Genomic DNA, 16477 nt, shown 5'->3' with positions numbered 1-16477 from the left:
CCCACTGCCCATAGTTGCAAATACCTTTCTGTTTGGTGTCCAATTTTGTATTTTGAAATTTCATGCGTTTTCTTAAAGCTAAATGCAGAACAAGCCAGACTGCTGAACTGAGCGAGAGACCGTCGGCCTCGTCCAATGCGAGAGAACGGCTGCTTTTGTGTGAATATGTGTTTGACCTAAAGCCACACTTTTTGTAAACTTGTACCGTGTAATACCTCTGGCATCCTTCCCAGGCCCGGAAGTCCACAGGAAGTCACTTCGAGACAGTTCATTAATTTGAGTCACCTTCTTTGTTCTTTGCAAACAGTTTGATGACCCTGCCTCGTCTAGGTTTGGTTTCTCATTTTCATATTTAAAATGGGGATCCCTTACTTTGCTTTTCAAGATGCCCTTTTGAAAAAAGGGACCGTATTAGAGTCTCCTCTCATATGCTGCTGACCCCCCGCTCGGTGACCCCCGCGCCCACGCCGACCTGAGGCCGTCCATGTGGCCCTGAGGACGCCTGAGCCGCGGCAGCCAGCAGAGCGTGTCCAGGCGGCACCGCAGCGCGCCACCCACTCGCGCACCTGCCCTCGGCTTGCCGGCTCGACTGGGAGCACGTGTCCCCAGCCTGAAGTGCCGGCTCACGGTTTCTCCCTCCGCATCCACAGCTCTGGCATGGCTCTAGTTGGCATGGCTGGGACCCAAACGCGGCAGCCTGTGCGCATCGAAAGGCTGCCTCCACGCCACCCGGGTCTCGAGCCTTCGCTTTTGGTCTCGTAGTAAAGACATTTACAGTCGAACAGATGTCTTTCCTTCTTTGAAGCTGTTCGCCTTGTGAGTCTGCCAGCTGGCTGCAAAGTCGGGTGAGGAGTCCCTGCCCTGCTGCAGCTCGCTCAGAGGAAAACCTGAGAGTGGCGAGCAAACCGCCTTGAGCCTTTAGCCGGGCTGACGAACCCGGGTTTGGAAGCCTGCTTCCTGCCCTGGTGCTTCTCCGCCCTGGCCGCTGTCAGAAGCACCTGGACTGAGAGGGGGCTGGAACTGCCATGGACGGAAGGCCAGGGGGGACTCTTCTGCAGACCTGACCTTGACCCAGAGGCCCTGGGGCCTGCATTCCCTGCCTCCCCATGTGGCACCGCCCTTCCAGCGCTCAGGGCTCCCCTCCCTGCACTCCAGAACGCTGCCCATGTGAAGCCCAAGCCCATTCTCCAGAAACACCACCCAGTGACGGGGAATCGGGGCCCCAGAGCAGAGCAGGTGTCCACCTGAGGGAGAAACGGGGTTAGCTCCTTCCTGTCAGTGACTCCAAAACCTGAAACAAGGAGTCCTTCCATAACCAAACCTTCCATGAACACAAGCCATCAGCCATTTTGTGAATTAGGAAATAGTTGTTTTAGATAAAAATTAGTACCATACATATTTACAAAAATGCTATAGAAAGATAACAGCACATCATTTCCTGTGGGCCACCATGGCTGGAGTAACGACCAGGAAAGCCCATCCCTTCTCTGCAGCCGGCACATGCCAGGCGTCCTGCCTCGGTCTCACCAGGACCCGGATATGCACATGGCCTAGGTGTGGTCACCCGGCCGTCCGAAGGCTGTGCCAACTCTCTCCTCGGTCTCCAGGAAGCACAGACAGAAGTGGTCCTTACTGAGAAGGGCCAGTGAGTCCCCGCTGAAATGCCAGCACAGAGAAAGCACCTGAAAGTCACCTGGAGAAAGACAGGTGGCCAGAGGGTTAAAGGCTGAGAGCAACACCACACCCCATGGGCAGAGGACAGGCCCAGAGAGACCCAGCCACAGCCCCAGATCAGCTCAGGGGGCCTTCTTACAACCTGGCCAATGCCAGGCTGTGCACGCTGGGGACTGGCTGGGACGTTTACCCGAAGACACGGACAGTGACACAAACGAGCCAGGCTGTGCCCGTCCGCTGGAGTCCCGCCTGCAGCCAGCCAGGAGGAACCCAGGAACGCTGTGCTCACCTTCCCCAGGCACCTGCACCGACACGCAGCCCGCAGGTGACCACAGGTACACCTTGCTGCCGCCCGTGCAGATGGCCAGCCGGGGCTGCTGTGGGTCCCACTGGAAGGAGCGCACCGGGGACAGCTGCTCAAGCACCACGAAGAGTTTCAGCTTCTGTATGTCCCAGATCCAGACGGCATTCGGGACGCTGTCTGAGGAGGGAAGATGCGGCAGGTGCTCGGTTCCTCCCCGCGCCCCAAAGCCTGGGCCACGGGACCCATGGGTGCTGCTGCTCTGGGGTCTTCATGGGCCGCACACCCCCTGCCCCTCCCCCCAGGCTCACAGGCCTGACGACTGTTTCTATGCCCTGAAAAACCATAAACACCCTCCCTGTCTAAAACGGGCCCTCGGCTGTCATGCTGTCTGGACCCTGTTCTTCACCAAACAGAGGACAAGGCCAGCAGTCGACTGGCTGCTGCTCTGCCAGACAAGGCCTGCGCCTCCAGAAGCTTCTGTGGGCACACTGTGCCAGCACCAGGGCGGACGCAGCACTCCGGGAAGCCTGACACCTGGTTTCTTCTCGGCTCTGAATGCCTGGGCACCCAAGGAAACCGCGAGAGGCCCGGTGCAGGCCTGTGGTCACTGACCATTCCTTGTCGCCAGGAAGTAGTTGTCCGGACTAAAGGCCAGCGCTCCTATGCCGACTTTCGGGTTTGCTCGGTCAGCGATGGGCTTCAGAGTCTGTAAGGAAACTGGCGCGGAGGCGATCTCGTCTAGAACATTGGAAGAGGGGGTGCTGCGGGGCAGTCGTGGCCTGCACATCTGAGACCCCACCGTGGCCGCCCCCCCGGCCCTCCCGCAGAACGACACCGGCATGTGAACACGTCAGGCAAACGCCTATGAAGTAGGGGCTTAGCCGTGTCCCGCGTCCAGGCAGCAGATGCACCTGCAGCAGCGGGGTCCACAGGGTGGAGGTGCCCGGCCACGCGGGGCAAGGGCGTGTGGGAACTCGGGGCCTTCCCCTCACTTTGCTGTACACGTAAACTGCTCTACGGGAAAGTCTTAAACGACGTAAGACCTGCAGCAAAAGGTCGTAAGAGGATGAGAAGGCCGGGGGGGGGGGGGGCAGTGTGCTCGCTGGGTCCGGGCCGCCCCCCGGGGGTGCTGACAGAGCCCAGCCTGGCCACTGCTCCAGTGCCCCCTCTTGTCTGAAAGCCTGCATGGCGCCGCACAGACGCAGGGACCCCCCGGCCGAGACCCACAAGCAGCCCCGCGGCTGCAGGCCCCGGACGGACTGCTCCTACCCCTCTCGCTGACCGGGGGCATTTGCCCAGTCATTAGGGAGATCGCCCTCGGAGCACCAGCTGTCAAGCCTGGGTTCCAGCACTTAGAGGCAATCAGCAAACACCCCCCCCCGCTCTGCCGCTCCCCGAGTGAGGGCTGCTGGCTGAGAGGTGTTACAGGAAAGGGAAAATATAGCTAAAGGACAAAAACAATGTCCAGGGGCGCCTGGGGGGCTCAGTGGGTTAAGCTGCTGCCTTCGGCTCAGGTCATGGTCTCAGGGTCCTGGGATCGAGTCCCGCACCAGGCTCTCTGCTGAACGGGTGCCTGCTTCCCTCTGTCTCTGCCTGCCTCCCTGCCTACTGGTGGTCTCTCTCTCTGCCAAATAAATAAATAAAATCTTAGAAAACAAAAAGGAAAGAAGAACATGGACGGCCCCGGCCCTCTGCTGCTCACATTTGCTCTCCGTGCTGGAGGCCGCGCCGGCTGCTGCCCTGGGTGGGGGGAAGGCCAGGCGGCCCAGCGCCAGCCGCGGGTTCTTCTCAGCTTCCTTATACACCACCTGGAACACACGACAGTCTTGCCGCCGGCCCGCGCAGCACGGGCAGGAACAGGCGGTGACAGCACCTGATAATGGTGACGTCTGACCTCGTGGCAAGGGCTGCTGTTCCCGGGGACAGGAGGGGCTCTGCCCAGCAACACCCGCTCCCTCGTGGGGTTCTTAACGCCCTCCGTGTGTGCCGGCGGCGTACAAACCTGCATTGCTCGGCCAGCGCACACAGGCATTTCCCAGGGGGCAAGCCCAGGAAACGAGGGGGCCTCTGCGGACTGAGGCCTGACAGGCCCGTGCCCAAGGAGGTGAGGAGCCCCGGCCTGCCCTACAGCTTTAGAAGGCGCTGGGGCTGTGGCTGGAAGGACCTGTAGCACACCCTTCCAGGGCAGTATGGCCCAGCCCGCTTGGACTCGGCCTCCCACAACCTTGCCCACACCTCCAGCCCAGTGCCTCCTCAGGGCCCCGCCTGAGCCTGACTTCCCTAGGTATCCCCCTCTCTTCCTTCTGTTTTCACTCATGGTTCTCATCTGTGGGCAAGTTCCCCAAGGCCAGGGTCTGTCTGTCCCCTGCTGGGCTGCCCCCGCCCCCCAGCACCTGCCTCAGGACCTTTGCACTTCCTGTTTCCACTGCCTGAACCGCTTCTCCCTCAGATCCTGTATCACTTCTTCCTGGCATCTGACGCTGTGATCCCTCAGCACACTGCCAGTCCCTGCCTGCTCAGGGACACCCACTCTCTATTTTTCTGGTCTGGTTCTCAGCCCTAGATGCTCAGTGCCTGCAGGTGGGAGACCCTGGTTACAGTGCCGAGAGCAGGGGCAGATCTGTGCCATCTGGGAGGGGGAGGGATAGGGCAAGGACACTCTTTCTAGTCCTGTGAAATGTTACAGTGACAGAAGTTTCTGGGGGCACCTGGGTGGCTCAGTCATTAGGCATCTGCCTTCAGCTCATGTCGTGATCCCGGGATCCTGGGATTGAGCCCTGCATGGGGCTCCCTGCTCAGCAGGGAGCCTGCTTCTCCCTCTCCCACTCCCCCTGCTTGTGTTCCCTCTCTCGCTGTCTCTCTCTCTCTCTCTGTCAAATTTTTTTTTTTTTTTTTTTTAAAGAGAGAGGGGGTGCACCTGGGTGGCTCAGTGGGTTAAAGCCTCTGCCTTCGGCTCAGGTCATGATCCCAGGGTCCTGGGATCGAGCCCCACATCGGGCTCTCTGCTCCGCAGGGAGCCTGCTTTCTCCTCTCTCTCTCTCTGCCTGCCTCTCTGCCTACTTGTGGTCTCTGTCTGTCAAATAAATAAATAAAATCTTTAAAAATAATAATAATAGAATAAAAAATAAAAAATAAAATAAAAGAGACAGGGGCGCCTGGGTGGCTCAGTGGGCTGAGCCTCTGCCTTCGGCTCGGGTTGTGATCTCAGGGTTCTGGGATCGAGTCCTGCATCGGGCTCTGTGCTGAACGGGGAGCCTGCCTCCTTCTCTCTCTGCCTGCCTCTCTGCCTGCTTGTGATCTCTGTCTGTCAAATAAATAAAACCTTTAAAAATAAGTAATAAATAAAAAGAGAGAGAGAAGAAAAACACAGTGACAGAAGTTTCTAGTGATATAAGTGCCTGGATCACAAGGAACAGTGTGAAGAAAAAAGCGCATTTTTCTACCTCCCTTCAAATACTGCCCTGATGGAGGCCCGCATTCCAGACTTACTATTTTGGGATTAGTAACAGTTGCTGGATGCCCGAACTCTGTGATCATTTTCCAAGTCACGTGATTAAGAATGCGCACCTGGGGAGAGAACATGCGCGTGAGGCCCCGGCCTGCACTGGGCCCTCGGCGTCCCCGCGTGCGCTGCTCTGTCCTCACCTTCCCATCGTAGCTTCCCACTGCCAGGAACTGGCTGCTGGGGCTCCAGGCCACCGACTTGACGCCCAGGGACCACTCGTAGGCACAGTAGGCAGACAGAAGCCGGCCGTCCAAGGAGTAGAGCAGGACCTTGTACTGATGGAGACACCACGGTGGCTGAGTCTGGCGCTGACCTGAGCCCGGGAAGGACACAGACACCTGCCAGCAGGACTGGGACAGCGCGTGGGACGTTGGAGGGAAGACAGGCCCCCCCCAGGGGCGACAGTGGGGACCTTGGCCACAAACGTAAGGACTTTGTGGTGAAAGGACTGCAGCTCCACATCGGAGCCCAGGAGGCTAACCGGGCCGCCGCAGAACCTCAGGTAAACACAGGTCACAGCGCTTAAGTCACAGAGGTCTACCTGGTCACTTTCTGTACCTCTAGACAGGTGTCCCACACCGCCAGTACACAGCCGTTTGGGGCCCACTCAATCCCTGCGAGGTCCTGGGTCTCCGTATCAAAGTGCTTCCAAAGGCAAAAGGCAGAAACATTATTTTTAAAAGTGTTTTCTTAAACAAAGGCACAATTTATAACTGAGGTTTTTATTTTACACATTTAGTATTTAATTTCTTTATATAGAAATGGACAAGAATATCTACAGCTCTGTCCTTCCATAATTAAAATCCTGCCAGAGCACCAAGGAGGTCCCAGGCTGGCCAGCACGTGGCTACAGCCCACCAGGCAGGACAGGGCCCAGCACAGCCCCTCACGCTGCCCTCCCCGTGCTCCCCTCTCCCTCCTCTTCCCGCCTGGCTCAGCCTCACTCCTGCAAGGCCAACTCAGGCAAGATTGTGCCAGGACCCTCCGTGCCCAGTCAACGAGGACTCCTTGGTGCTCTGATGGAATGGCCATTCCCATTCCAGAAGCTTCTCTGCACTCGGCCTCCCGCAGATGTAAGCCCGGCCAGGGCAGGGCTCTGTGCCCTGGGCTGCCGGGACCCCAGCACCCTGGCATCTTGCCCAGAGTAGGCACTCCCCCTCCTCCTACAGCAACACACACGCAAATCCCGCTACGCCAACAAAAGGAAAATGGCTCCCAAGGGCGGCTCGTCACGTCCGCCGCACACCAGGTGGGCCCATGCTCCGCACTCGGAGAGGATGTCACACTGCCGCCCCCGCGCCCGCAGGCTCCCCGAGCTCGCCCTACCCGCAGCAGCTGCCAGTCGCTGCAGACGAAGACGCTCACGTGGTCCTTGCAGTCGCGCCGCTCAGCCAGCGCCAGGTAGCGGCCGTCCCGGGTGAAGGAGATCCCTGCCGAGAGGAACAGGGCCTGCTGTCCACGGCCGGGCAGGAGGAACCGCACTTTCGAGGAGGGACGGGACATGGGAAGGGAAGTAGAGGCCGCGGGAAGGGACGGGTGTGCGCAGCCCACAGGAGAGCCACCACGCAGTGACTGTGGTCCGGGCTCCAGCACCCGCTGGGCTGCTCTGCAGAACCCCGCGGACCCCGGGCCGGGACCTGCGAGAAAACCCGGGAACCGCGGAATGTTACTAAAAGGTGCGCCTCGCACCTCACAGGACACGGGTCGTCACGTCTTTAGAAAATAAGTCACAGGGAATTCCACTGGTTTAAAGTCGGTTGTCATTACACGTTGAATTTTTACTTTTGAATTTAACTACTTGGAAGAAGTGAACTTAAGCAAAAAATTTGGAAATAGACTTCGGTTGAAAATGTTAATTTTCCAGTTCCGTATGAGCTCAAAAAGCCCTGGGTCACATCTCACGCATCGTGAGCCAGAAGAACACACAGACGACTTTGCTTCCACTCAGGAGATGTGTTTGCCTTCCGGAGAGACACTGAGATCCAAGTTGTACCGATCAAAACGAACGTGCAGTTGCATTTCATTCAAGTTCCAAACTGCTAATGGCAACAGGAAAAATGGAAAAATATTCAAATCGTGCAAGGCCTCATTCTGCTCGTGAAATGAAAGACTAAGACTGCACGTTCAGGAACTGGTCCCGCGAGCCCCTGGCGGCAGCGGGCCGGGCGCGCGGCACCTTCCCGAGGTCACCTGACTGCACTTCCGGGCACGGCGGCCACAGGGGTAGCCGCCAGGAGGCCTAGAGGCTTGAAGTTCAGAACTGGGGTGGGGGGGCGGCTCCCGGGAGGGGCATGAGCTGAAGGCACCTGGGCCCAGTCCTCCGACAGGGAAGGGGACCACGTGTAAACCCTACTTCTTTGAGGCCCTTTGATTCTACCTCGTCCTCTGAGACACGCGTGGGACGTCACCGATGCGGCATTAGCAGGCCTGGGTGCGGAGGCAGAGGGCTGGCTACGCACGGACACGCTGCTGAGGCTACATGTGCCACAAAGTGTCCGTGATAGAGAAGGCACGCGCTCCCCTGACCCCAGCCACGCGGGAAGGCTCAGAGCCGCTCCGGCCACTCACCCTGCTGACAGGCTTTCGGGTACTTGATGTAAGACACAGACTTCGTGCACAAGGACCAGACAGTTATCCGCAGCTGTTGAGGAAAAGGGGAAAGAAAACAGTGTAGACTTCGCAGTTTCCGAGACGGGCTTCAAGCCTCCCACAGTCTCCCACTCCGTGACGTGAGTAAGCCGTTTGCTGCAGAATTAAAACCAGTGTCGTTCCAGGGAGGTTTTCTGCTGTGAAACGTCGCGCCCTTGGTATTTGGTTTTCATTTTGTAACGTAGGCGACAGACACAAGGTCCAACGTAAGTGCGCTGAGGTTTGAAATTTCCAAGGAATGACGGTTTTCCTCCTGCAACAGATCTGCAGAGGCTCTGCAGTCCGAGACACATGTCCCCGTGTGGGGGCGCTGGAGGGGACGCTGGAGGGGACACCGGGGTCCCCAGCACTGAGGGAGGTCGGCCTGACTCCCCCTGTGCCTCCGAAGACGGCAGCGTCTGGGCTGACCACTGGGCAGCCGCCCGTCCTCTCCTTTCCCACCTGAGTGCTCGGCGGTATGGACACGGCCCCACGTGCCCAGGAAAAGCCCGGAGGGGACGTGGGCCTCTGCTTCACAACACTCGTGTATCCAAACCCCCATCTGCACCTGCAACCAATACTGAGGGTCTACAACCCCCAGACCCCTTCAGAGCCTACAAGTGAAGAGCCTAGTTTTGTTTCTGAAAACTGTCTCTGTGCCCTTCCCATCGGCCGGCGTGGAAGTCCACCACCTGCCGAGTGTCCTTAGTCACAAGGAAAACGCAGACCAGACCCCAAGGAGACCCCACGACACAGCACCAAGAGCAGAAACCTGGAGTGACGAGCGTCAGTGGGACTCAGGGCTCCTGAGCTCTCGCCTCCGGTGGCCGGGGCGCAGAAGGGCGTGGGAGACGCGTCGGCCGCTTCCTAAAATGGCCCGCGGGGACCTCCTGGCATCCCACCCCAGGGGCTCCCCGAAACACACTCCCGTGCACGCTCAGAGCGGCTTTGCTCATCACGGCGCACGTGGGAAACAGCCCGCCGTGTGTCCCAGGGCAGGTGGAAAGCAAACGCCTGTCCCCGGGCAGCACGGCGGCGCCCAGCACCGGAGCCACCCACGGACCCCTCGACGGCACGGCGCCACACAGTGGCCGCCTGCCTGCCACGTGGTCCCACTGACAGAGAACGTGGCCCCTGGGGCCAGCGTGGGGATGGACAGGGCGTCCCTGTTCCCACACTGCAGGTGCCAGAAGTGGGGGATTCCGCTCACCAGTAGTGGACTGGCTTTGCGGACGCGCATGAGAAAGTCTGTCCATTGACTGGGGCCGGGATGTGGCAACGTGGGGAGGAACAGGCCCGAAGCAGAAGAGCCAGTCACGTGACCAGCACGGCCGTGACAACCGGCCACGGGGCAGGAAGACTCGTGCGAGGTGGAGAAGGACGAGGCACAGCAGAGGTTCAAGCGCAGGACAACGGCCTCGCCGGGCTCGGCCAGTGACAGCCTCACGCGCTCGCTCAGAAACCCCCCCAGACGCTGATACGCTCTCAACCCCAGGGGCTCAGACTGTGTGCAACGGGCACATCCACAGACCAACAACCGAACAGGAAGAAAAATCAGACGTTCAGGGCATCTGGTGGCTCAGTCAGTTAAATGTCCAACTCTCGGTTTCGGCGCCGGTCAGGATCTCAAGTCCCGGGATCGAGCCTCGAGCTGGACTCCACGCCCAGTGCAGCAGTCTGCTTGGGATTCTCCTGTTCCCTCTCCCTCCCCTGCCCTGCCCTCACCTGCGCTTGCTTTCTCTCTCAAATAAATACATCAATTAAAAAATCTATTAAAAATGTTTTTTTAAAAATCAAAAATGTCCTGCAAATATAAAGAAATTCAGTTCTTGATAAACATTGCTGGGAAAAAGCTAAAAGTGGATCCCTACCTCACCCCATACGCCATTCGGGCTCCACACAAACCTGAATCACGTACTTAAATGAAGCATGAGACTCACACTTCACACACCTCACGAATGAGAGTGTTCAGGTGTGTAAAATAAGACATGGGGGCACTCGACCTCACTGATGGAGAAATGAAAACTAAAGCCAGAGGCAACAGCCTGTGGCTCTCGTGGGCCGGGTCGTTTTAAAGCCGGACACAAATGCTTCGGAAAGCTGAATGCCACCTGCCTCACCCAGGCAGTCCCCGAGGTCAGGGCAGAGACAGGGCGTCCACGCAGGTCACGCGTGGTCCCGGCGCGGCACAGCATGATCTCCGCGAGGAGCCGGAAGCACAAGCCACGCCTTCCGTGCGCAGGAACTGAACCCCATCGGGGGACAGAACTGCCACAGGGTGCAGAGCACAAACTCCGGTAATAAACTTTACACACACGCGACCAAACAGCAGTGTGTGCACGCGTGTGTGCAGGCACATGCCAGTTTCCCTTCTGAGACTCCTGGTGCCTTGTCCAAAGGACACAACTGTCATGGGGACGTACGGGAGGCAGGGAGCCCGTGGAACATGCCCGTCTGGAGACTGGGCTCTGGCCCCAGAGGTCCAAGCCACGGAGACGGTCGGGCAAGGCCGTTTACACAGCTCAGAGCCCCGCATCTGAGGACTCCGAGCTGCAAGTGTCTACGTGTGCACCACAGAGAAACCAGTCGTGTCCCGCTCCCTCTCCCGCAGCCTGTGTCCGCAGACACCACAGCTAGAGCAGGTTTTCCAGCAGAAGCTGAAGCCGTGTGAGGCCGCGTGGCCCTGAAGCAGCCTCTCTGCAGGCTGGGGGCAGAGCGAGCCCCAGACCAGGCGACCAGGCCACACGGGACACCCTGCAGCGCGCCAGAGGACATCCCACAGGGTCCTCCGCCTCCTCCTGGCTGCCTTGCTGCAGGCACGCACTGGGCAACTGGGAGCCCAGACCTCAGACGGCCCTCGGGGGTTTCAGACCCAAATGCTGGTTCTAACACCCCCTCAAAGATCACACCATTGAAGGGATTCGTTGATTTTTCTGCACCAGAAACAAACATGGCCAACACCAAAGACCTTCTACCCTAACACCTTATACTTCCCAAATTCCCTAATTTCACACACCGAGGCGTAATTCTACTATCCTGGGACTTAGGGCTAGATCTCAAACACCCGTGTCCATATGTGGAGCCCAGTGCAGTGCCAGGGCCCAGGAGCGCCAGTGTGGGAAGAACAGAAGGACAAAGCAGTGACCGACGGTCGGGCGCAGGTCAGGCAGCTGAAGGGGAAAACGGAAGCTGGTTCTCAGCGCACCTCCTACTGTCAGAGGGTCTGCTTGAGTCCTTAAAATTGTAGCTGAAGAATTTTTTTAAAATCTGCTTTCTGGGGTGCCTGAGTGGCTCAGTGGGTTAAAGCCTCTGCCTTCGGCTCAGGTCATGATCCCGGGGTCCTGGGGTTGAGCCCCACATCAGGCTCTCTGCTCAGCGGGGAGACCGCTTCTCTCTCTCTCTCTCTGCCTGCTTGTGGTCTCTGTCTGTCAAGTGAATAAATAAAAATCTTTTTAAAAAATCTGTTCTTTCTCTTTAAAACTGGGCAAAAAGATGACATAACGACACGATGTGATTCTAACACTCAGACGACTTAAGCCACACGTCCTTCTCGGAAGTGCACCCCCTTTCCGGCTACCTCGCGGTCTCACAGCAATCGTCAGTGACCGGCGCCCGCGCACTCACATGGAACTCGGTGGTGTTGAGAATGTGGCGGCCGTCCGGGCTCCAGCATGAGGCCGCCAGCCCGGCCGAGCCCTCGTCGATTCTGCAGTGCCACTCTGGCTGCTCCAAGGACCACACCTGCGTTTGCAACACACACAAGTGAGCAGAACCACGACAGATCAGCACACGGACCACGTGGAACCCAGCTCCCGACCCAGGGCATCTTTCCCAGTGTTTCCGGAGGGGCCGGGGCCTGACAGCAGCATGAAGCCACACCGCTGGGTGACCTCAGTGGGCTGAGTTTTAAATAGGCTATGCCAGCCCTACGAGTTCCTTCAGGAGACTCTGGATCTGTACACCACATGTGCGCTTCCCAAAACCCACGATGTCCACGTTCAGGGTCTCTGAACGCTGTTACGGAAGTCCATTTCGTTACAAATTAAGAAGATCTAAGTGTTTTCTTGTTTTGAAAGTACTTAAACCATTAGAACTAATATAATTTTAAGACAAAACTGGCTTTGAACTACACTGCCCTTCCCCCACCCCCAAACCATGAGGGCAACAGAACACGATCGCCCTGTCCAGGCCGTGCTCTGGGAAGGCCTCGGGGCTGCGGGCCCTGCGGCAGCGCACCTGCACCAGCCCCCGCTTGTACATGGCGCACAGGATGAACCGGGAGTCCGCCGACCACTCGGCGTGCTGGATCTGGTCCAGGCACGTGTACAGCTGGAGGACCTGGAGGGTGTTCACGTCCCGGATCACTAACCGGTACCGCACACAAGAAGCCTGCAAGGGAAAAGAGAGGCCTCGATGGTCTACAGTGTAAAGCCAGGGGCCTTCAGAGCGTCTGTGCTCCCCTCCGTGCAGGAGCGCCCCTTCCTCCTCTCCCTTCAGACGGGTCTTCCATCGGGATCACCTCCTGTTCCCAACTGCATCGCCCGCTCCAAACAGAGAAGTCCTCCAGGATACAGTCGAAATATACAAACTACGTGTGAAAACTGACATTCCAGGGTACAGTACTCTGTTCAAACTCTCCACTTGAGTCATTTTCTACTCATTTCCACGTGGGACGAGCACTTCTGTGAACTAACCAGGGGCTCTGCTGCTCGAGCCCTGCGGATGAGTCACAGGAAGTGAGGACGGGGCTCTCGGGTCCTCGCTGAGGAGGCCCACTGAAACGTACGGGTGCTGTGCAAACGCTGGCTGACTTCGAGGGAACAGAGCATGAGCACCGGCCTCTGCCCCGCACTCTGGCTCAGGACTCCTGTGAGCCCCTTGAAACCTCCTGGGTGACGGGAGCATCTTTTTCTTTTTTTTTTTTTAACTTTATTTATTTATTTGACAGAGAGAGAGAGAAATCACAAGCAGGCAGAGAGGCAGGCAGAGAGGAGGAAGCAGATTCCCTGCTGAGCAGAGAGCCTGATGCGGGGCTCGATCCCAGGACCCTGAGACCATGACCCAAGTGGAAGGCAGAGGCTTAACCCACTGAGCTCCCCAGGTGCCCCAGGAGCATCTTTTGTTCTAATGAAGCAACTCTAGGTGGGTTTCCTGGTCACCAGAAATACTAGCCATGGTTAGAAGCTTGGAATTTTCAGCCCCATCCCATCCTCCAGAGAGCGGAGAGGGGCTGACCATGGAGTTAACAACTGATCACGAGGAAGCCGCTGTAAAACGCCGACAGTGGGGGTCAGAGAGCTTCCAGGCTGGTGAACACACCACACAGGGAAGATGACGCAGTCCACCCCCATGAGGACCGAGGCTCCTGCACACGAGAGAGACCCTCCCAGACCTTATCCTAGGTATCTCCCCACCCATCTGGCTGGTCCCCTGTATCCTTTATCCCGTGCTTGAACACAAAGGCAAATGTAAACCCCTGTTTCCCTGAGTTCTGTGAGCACCTGAAGGGTCTGTCGGGAACCTGAAGGCCTGCCACTGTGGCTGGCATCTGCTGTGGGGTGCCTACTGTCCACCTGTGGGTCTCCAGGCGGATCGTGCCAGAACTGACTGGAGATGTAGGTCACCCCACTGGTATCCTGGAGGCTCCAAAGAGACGTGTGGGACGACGACTATGCTTTCCCAGCACAGGAGGGAAAAGCAGGGACATTTTTCCTACAGTTGCACTGCCTCATTCCGAATACTGACTACGAAAATGTGTAAATGTCAATGCTGTTTTCCTGAACACAGTTTATGGCCATGGTTGTTAATAATGCCCATATCTAAGCAAATAATTTGAATTTACTTATGTGCTGATTGAATATTAGATTACAACTTAGAAATCAAGAACTGATTTTTAAATGTTAATGGCTTCCTTCTTATTCTTATCAATGTAAAACTAGATTATTGGTTTGTGTTCTATGAACTTTAATCTTAAAAAGGCCTCATGAGGGGCGTCTGGGTGGCTCAGTGGGTTAAGCCTCTGCCTTCAGCTCAGGTCATGATCTCAGGGTCCTGGGATCGAGCCCCGCATCGGGCTCTCTGCTCAGCAGGGAGCCTGCTTCCCTCTCACTCTGCCTGCCTCTCTGCCTGTTTGTGATCTCTGTCTGTCAAATATATAAATGAAATCTTAAAAAAAAAAAGGGGGCCTCATGAGTTTTCTTTGTCAAAAGGAGAGGGGAGGGCAATTGTGGATCAGAAGAAACAGGGGTCACAGTGTAGCTTTCTGATCAGTTACTTAACCCCTTATGAAATGGAACATCTGTATCAACACTTATGAAACTCAAATCTGTTGCAAGATATTAAAATGGCAACACAGACCTACTTTCTTTAGGATTTAGGATAGACCTTTGAAGAACAGGATTCCAGTAACGTTATAATGGAGTGTCCTGCAGAATTTTCACCAAGGCGGAGAAACCACAGAACAACAAAAAGGAAGCAAAGTAATACAGTGTTTCTTTCCACAATTTACTGGGGTTTTCAGAAATGATTTTTAAAGACCTAATTTATGGGGAGCACTTTGAGTAACATACCAAGGCTCCTGGGGTGAATTAAGCAGAAGACGTTATGTATGTGTTAGCTGAATGCCGGTTTACGTGATTTAGAGTAACACCTCTACAAAGGAGTTGTGTTCTCAAAGACCTAGACAAACAACAGGAATGTCAGTAAGCCCCCATCTGAGAAAGAACCATGGGGCATCAGTCAGTTCAGACACACAACTAAGTGCACTTTTATAAGGCATGATCTTTTCTTACTGGATTTCCAACGTCCAGTATCTCCCCGCTCCTGCCTCCCCACACAAGGTTCTGAGGAAATACACTGATGATACTGGCCTATTTCAAAGCTTACATGGCCCGGACGGAGTCGCTCAGTGAGTTCAGCACCATGCTGTCACCCCAATATTGAACAGTCCAAGTCCTAGAAGCTCAAAGGAGTGCAGACAATGCCGTGCGTCGGGACACAGACTGCTATTCCTCCCATCACTCATCTGGCCCGGGGCAGACACAGGTGAAGGCGGGGGGAAAAGACCACGCAGCTGCACCATTGCACCAGACCAGACCACAGCCCGCGGAGTCAGGAGTTTGCCTTACATGTCAGCCTGACAATGAGCTGATGCCCTCGGATCTGCAAATGTGTGAAGCAGGACCGCCGTTGCCTGCCTCTGAGGGACGAAACCGAGGGGCAGGGAGGCTGGCACCTGCCCAAGCCTGGTTCCTGGGGCTCCTGCTTGGAGCATCTGCCCAAGTCCTCTGCCCCGATCCCCTGCTCTACTATGCACCCGGGTCACCTACCCCGCCCTGGGATATTTGTCTGGTCCCCTGCCCAGGACCCCAGCCTGAGCCCCCCGACCCGAGCCCCTGCTCTACTATGCACCCGGGTCACCTGCCCCCCACTCGGGGTATCTGCCCGGTCCCCCCGCCCAGGACCCCAGCCTGAGCCCCGTGCCCCAGGGCCCCTGTTCCAGGCATCCGCCCGGGTCCCCGGAGCGAGGCCCGTATTCGCGGACCCCCGAGCTGCCTCCCCCGGGGCCCCGAGGTCGCTCACCAGGTATTTGCCGTCCGGGGAGAACTTGCAGAGCAGGCTGGAAAGCTTGAACACCTCAGAGAAGTTCATGGCGGCCGCTTACCCCGGGGCCCGGGAACGTCAGTCCAGCCCTGCAAAGCTGCCTCAACAGCTACCTCCGCGGCCGGAAGTGACGGAGGACGAGAGCACGGCGCAGCCTATCAGGACCCCGGGTGCCCGCGCAGCATTGTGGGGCTTGTAGTTCCCGCAGCCCCGCGCCACCTGGCGCCGCTTCCCGCGCAGGCGGTCGGCTCCCGCGGGGGTTGGCCGGGGCGGGGCGCAGCGCGTGCGCTCAAATTGAATTTACATCAACGAATCATGCTTGCGGATAAATGTCCCCAAAACCTCGCGGGACACACTTACACTAAGAGTCCCCGCTTATCTGAAGTTCGGCTGTGCAGGGACGTCCCGTTGGACGGCATTTGCACTGACAGGTGACTACGCGGGTACAGCCACACAGACACGCGCTCGCCTAAGAGACGCAGTCGTGTGCACACGCGCGTGCTGATACGCAATCGTGTACACGCGCGTGCTGTTCCACACGTGCGGTGTAAATGCGCATTCGTTTGCTCTTTGAAGCTGCGTCGGCCTCCCTGCCTGTCGTGAGGCCCTCGCCCACCTCGGGTGGCACCGGGATCTGGGGAGAACGACGCGGACGCGGGCTCCGCAGGGCCGGGGGTCGCTCGCACCCTCCGGTTCTCCGCACGCGCGCATTAGGACCCGCGCACAGTAGAGGGACCGGCCGGAGGCCGGAGGCGGGCTGGGAA

General features: G+C 57.4%; 1 protein-coding gene across 2 annotated transcripts; it reads right to left on the bottom strand.

The window, feature by feature from the left end:
* On the bottom strand, positions 1 to 15869 carry LOC111154583 (WD repeat containing, antisense to TP73). Of its 2 annotated transcripts, XM_022514246.1 has the most exons (12): positions 15693 to 15867; positions 12348 to 12500; positions 11736 to 11852; positions 8052 to 8124; positions 6810 to 6913; positions 6042 to 6128; positions 5624 to 5758; positions 5468 to 5545; positions 3681 to 3786; positions 2591 to 2716; positions 1964 to 2155; positions 1 to 1693 (listed from the first exon to the last, which is right to left on the bottom strand). In XM_022514246.1, the coding sequence occupies exons 1-12, from the start codon at positions 15759 to 15761 to the stop codon at positions 1551 to 1553; spliced, it is 1383 nt and encodes a 460-aa protein (XP_022369954.1). In that variant the 5' UTR covers positions 15762 to 15867; the 3' UTR covers positions 1 to 1550. The 2 variants fall into 2 exon arrangements, with proteins under 2 accessions (XP_022369954.1, XP_022369953.1); XM_022514245.1 differs by having other exon boundaries at positions 1626 to 2155; positions 15693 to 15869.
* Positions 15870 to 16477: the final 608 nt, after the last annotated feature.

The sequence above is a fragment of the Enhydra lutris genome, unplaced genomic scaffold (genome assembly GCF_002288905.1).
Source record: "Enhydra lutris kenyoni isolate GAN:26980312 unplaced genomic scaffold, ASM228890v2 scaffoldscaffold38, whole genome shotgun sequence".
NCBI classification, from domain to species: domain Eukaryota; kingdom Metazoa; phylum Chordata; class Mammalia; order Carnivora; family Mustelidae; genus Enhydra; species Enhydra lutris.
This window is presented reverse-complemented; position numbering and strand designations above follow the sequence as displayed.

What these genes read in the sequence shown, in the direction of transcription:
- LOC111154583 (XM_022514245.1), bottom strand. Translation starts at nt 15,761, where the DNA reads ATGAACTTCTCTGAGGTGTTCAAGCTTTCCAGCCTGCTCTGCAAGTTC. An exon ending in CCCCGGACGGCAAATACCTG is followed by an intron (nt 12,501 to 15,692) that starts GTGAGCGACCTC and finishes TTTCCCTTGCAG; the next exon opens with GCTTCTTGTGTGCGGTACCG. An exon ending in CCCGAAAGCCTGTCAGCAGG is followed by an intron (nt 6,914 to 8,051) that starts GTGAGTGGCCGG and finishes TCCTCTCGGCAG; the next exon opens with GGATCTCCTTCACCCGGGAC.